This window comes from Pteropus alecto, unplaced genomic scaffold (assembly GCF_000325575.1).
Source record: "Pteropus alecto unplaced genomic scaffold, ASM32557v1 scaffold49, whole genome shotgun sequence".
Classification (NCBI taxonomy): domain Eukaryota; kingdom Metazoa; phylum Chordata; class Mammalia; order Chiroptera; family Pteropodidae; genus Pteropus; species Pteropus alecto.
The window spans coordinates 1,917,053-1,921,055 of NW_006443131.1; the positions used below are offsets into that span (position 1 = coordinate 1,917,053).

The 4,003-nt window shown below is 61.7% G+C and overlaps 1 protein-coding gene across 1 annotated transcript in view; it reads right to left on the reverse strand.

Annotated features, from left to right (window-relative positions):
* Window positions 1–746: 746 nt before the first annotated feature.
* EFNA4 (ephrin A4) overlaps window positions 747–4,003 on the reverse strand; it is a 3,791-nt gene continuing 534 nt past the window's right edge. Inside the window, exons 2-4 of the mRNA XM_006923547.3 lie at window positions 1,982–2,287; window positions 1,518–1,586; window positions 747–1,120 (exon numbers count right to left, since the gene is read on the reverse strand). Coding sequence (XP_006923609.1) covers window positions 984–1,120; window positions 1,518–1,586; window positions 1,982–2,287 — 512 coding nt within the window. The 3' untranslated portion in view covers window positions 747–983. The remainder of the gene's footprint in view (window positions 1,121–1,517; window positions 1,587–1,981; window positions 2,288–4,003) is intronic.

The window sequence follows — 4,003 nt, forward strand, 5'->3', positions numbered from 1 at the left end:
CGCCGGGGAAGGAGGCTTTGATCTGACCCCACCTTCCCCGTTCCAGGCCGGGCACCGCCCAGACTGCCCTTGGGAGGAGGGACGCCAGGATCCCAGAGACCCAGGTATCCTGCAGCCCAGGTGCTGCCTTCCCAGTAGCCCTCCTCGGTGCCACCGCGGCTTGGGCAGTGCCCCAAGTGGGTGGGCTGTCAGGGCATCAGCCCCTCCTCAGCACAGGAAGCCAGCTAGGGCGATGGGAGAGGGTGCCAAGCTCCACAGCTGCTGCTGGCGCCCACGCCACACTGCCCAGAGGGGTGCCCACTGAGGCCTGGCAGGGACGGCTTGGGCACAGCTGGCATGGAGGTCAGGCCAAGCCAAGCTGAGAGCAGAGGCCGCAGGGGGTCCTGGTGTGAGGGAAGTGGCCGGAGGGCAGTCGGTTGGCGAGAGCAACGAAAAGATGGGTGGTTTATTGAGTTTGGTCCAGACACTTATAAAAATACAAATCGGTATGAAACTCGGCCTCATGGCCAGTCTGTCTTCACAGAAGACAAATGAGTGACCCCCTGGGAGGGAAAGGTGCTGCCCCAGGGAAGGGGCCCGCAGGGCACTGGGCACAGACGGCAGGCCTGGGCTGCTTCCTTGCCCTGGTCCAGCAATCCGCCAGCCCCAGGTCTTCGGCCCCAGTGGGCTCAAGGAGTCAACCCCACCGAATCCCAGTCTTCCTGGGGGATGGGGCGGGACCATCGAAGCGGCTGAGGGAAACCCTGCGTTTGTCCTGCCTGGGCTCCAGGTGCCCAGGGCTGTCTGCAGCTCCCCGTAGGTCGACTTCCGCCTGGGACAAGGGGCCAGCACCTGCGAGGGCCAGCTCCGGTCCACTGACCTCTTCCATCGCTCCACCATCTTGTCTGTCTGACTCGGCACTCCCAGCTCAGGTGGCGGGGCTCCTCCTCCCCAGAGTCTTGCGGGGTGCAGGGTCCCAGGGTGGCGGGAAGGGTCCGCTTGGCTCAGAGAACTCGCAGGAGACGCAGAATTGGGAGCAGCAGCAGCAGCAGGAGACAGAGGGGGCTGGGAGGACCCCCGCCTTGCCACCCCGATGTGCCACTCTCTCCAGGGCTCCCAACGGGATGGGCCGACTCAGACTCTGTAGGGGGAGGGGGGCACCGATGGGTCCTCCATTCCGGCAGACTCCGTCCTCCCTATTTGCTGTTCACCCCCTCCTATTCTCCAGGGTCCCAAACCAGCCGCTCCCTTTTCACAATTTACCACCTCAACCTCTCCAAGCCCCAACTTCCGAGTCTCCCCAGATTGCCCCTAGAGACCACCAGTTCAGCTAAGGCCTTTGAGGGCCTCGTCCCTGTACATGTCCTTCTGCGGGCTCGGCACACAGGGCTGCAGTGGAAGCTTCCACAGGCTCAACCAGGGAGAAGAAGCCTCGCCTGAACCCCTCAATCTGATGCTCCTAGATTCTCCCCACACCTCCCCCATTCCCAAGGGCCCCTGTGAGCCAGAAGAGCTGCCCCCCATGTCCCCCCACTTACTGCTCTCCTTGCAGCAGACGGACACCTGGAGCCTCAAGCACTGGCCGGCACTGCCCGGCATGGGCACCGCTGGGATCGGGAGGGAGACGTTAGCACAGGCCACTTTGCAGATTCTGTTTCAGACCTGCCCGGCCTCTCTCCGGCCCAGCTCCCTGGAGAGCTGCTTCCTTTTGGGCTGGATCCGGATGCCAGGCCCCATGCATGGCCCTGCTCATGCCCTCGTCCCCGTTCCTGGCTCCCCTAACTCCCTCCTCTCTACAGACTCACTCTAGACGCAGAGAGTGAGCCCTGGACTCGGCTTCCCCCACTCCCTGGCCAAAGCCCCACACCCCCCAGGCCTGGCCTTCGCTCCCAGTGCCATCCCTGCCCCTCCCCTCCGGCTCTCAGCCTTGACTGGTGGCACCAGCAGGGGCCCCACTCCCCCCAGCTCCCCCAGGAGGTGGCCATTGTCCCTCCTCACTCACAGATGTAGTAGTATGTCTCTCCAGGTAAGAACTCGAAGCCAAGGGAGAAGGGTGTGAAGCGCTGAATCTTCTCTGAGAATTTAACGGGGCCGAAGGGGGCAAAGGGGCGGGCGCACTCCCAGCGCTTGAAGGCGCCTGTGCCCTGCGCCTGGCAGGCCTCGTAGCCCGGCCGGTCCACCATGTACAAGGCGAATGTCTCGGGGCCTGCGGGGGGCCCTGGCCCGTCATAGTGCGGGCAGAAGATGTCCAGGTAGTCGTTGAGGCCCAGCTCCACCACCGCGTCTCCTCGAAGCAGCCTGTGGGCACAAGGTGGGTGTGGGCTGACGGCAACATGGCACAGTACAGCGGGGTCAAGGCCCCTGTCAGCCTCTCCCCACGCTCTGCAGAGGGAGCAGCTCAGCCAGGCCCACGCTCCCCAGACTGATGGCTCTTGAGAGACAAAGGGAGTGTAAAAAATGGATGAGGCGACAGGTTCAGAGAGGTTAACCTCGGGGCTCAAACGTGAGAAGGCCTCTCACCACACCCCACCTTTTGGGTAGGAGCTGCCACCTATCTCTGTGGCCCCAGCAACCAAGCAGGGCCCGGCACAACACCCGCGCTTGGTCAATGTGGGGTGATGTCTGCTTGGAGGAAGCTGGAGCAGAGGCAAGGGGTAGAGACCCCGGCCCGCAGGGCAGTTCGCCGCTGAGGTGGAACCTGGGAACAGCAGCCTCCTCAGAAGACGCAGAGACCTCAGGCCAACACTGAAAAGAACGCCAGGCCAGCACACAGAGCCGGGCCAGGGGTGGGGGGTGGGGGGCGGTTGTTCACCGTGGAGGCCACCTAGGGGAGCAGTGCAGGTGGGAGGAGCTGGAACAGGCTGCCTCCCCACCTCAAGCATCAAATACAGTATGAACCACTTGCCCCCTCCCCACCCGACGCACAGCCCAGCTTGACCTAGGAAAGGCCTCCCACTTGTCCCGCAGTGGGTGGTCCATGGGCCACCAGCATCAGGAGTTCTGATTAGAAATGCAGATTCCTGGGTTCAGCTCAGACCTACTAGAACACAAGCCAGACCTTTGTACGTTTTGTTCCACAGCCTCCTTAGTGCCTGGGAAAGTGTCCTGCACAAGGACAGCCCCCAACAAACATCTGTGGATTGAATGAATGAACCACAAACCTCAGGGTTGGGGGCTAGGAACCTGAATTTTTATCAAGTCCTCCAAGTGATTCAGAGGCAATGGTCTGGAACAGAGAGAGGAATTCCTAGCCAAGCAGGAGGACAACAGCTCTGATCACTGGGTATGGGCTGTAATGACCTGCCCCTGCTGCCTGCCCTCCCCAGGGGGCCTCTGGGCTCCCAGAGGGCAGAGGCCGGGTCTACTCATCTCTCTAATCCCCACACCCTAGCACAGGTCTTGGTACACAGTGCGTGCTTGATAAATGCTAGCGAGTGAATAAATGCAGAGTCACAGATTGTCTCAAGTAGAAAATCAGACAGGAAAACAGATGGAGGAAGCAGAGAGGCAGCGGGAATTGGGGAGAGGGATGGAAATAGTCAAAAATACGGAGGTCCAAAGGCAGGCAGCTCGCGGAGAGAGAAAGAAATAATAATTTATATCTGTACAGCCTTCTCCTCTTTCAAACGCATGACCTCAGTTCGCCCGCCCGATTTCCCAAGGCACCGGGTATTGTTAGCCCATTTTACAGATGAGATAACTGAGGTTAGGGAGGTCAACCAACTTGCCCAAAGGTGATTCAACTGGAAAGGTGGGGCCGAGGCTGGAGAGAAACAGAAGGGCCGATAACGACCGAGATAGAAACAGATGCCGAACGAAATCAGGAGAGGGAGAGCCGGAGGGGGAGGCCCAGCGAGCCTGAGAGGGACCCGCGCTCTTTCACAGGAGTAAAGCCCCCTCCCTGGCTCGCAAGCCCGGCCGCCCCAGCTCCGGCCGGAGGGAGGGTGGGGATCACCGCGAGCAGCGAGGGGGGCGGGGCTCGGAGCGCCGGCCGAGGCCCCTCAGCTCCCGGCCCCCAGACCCC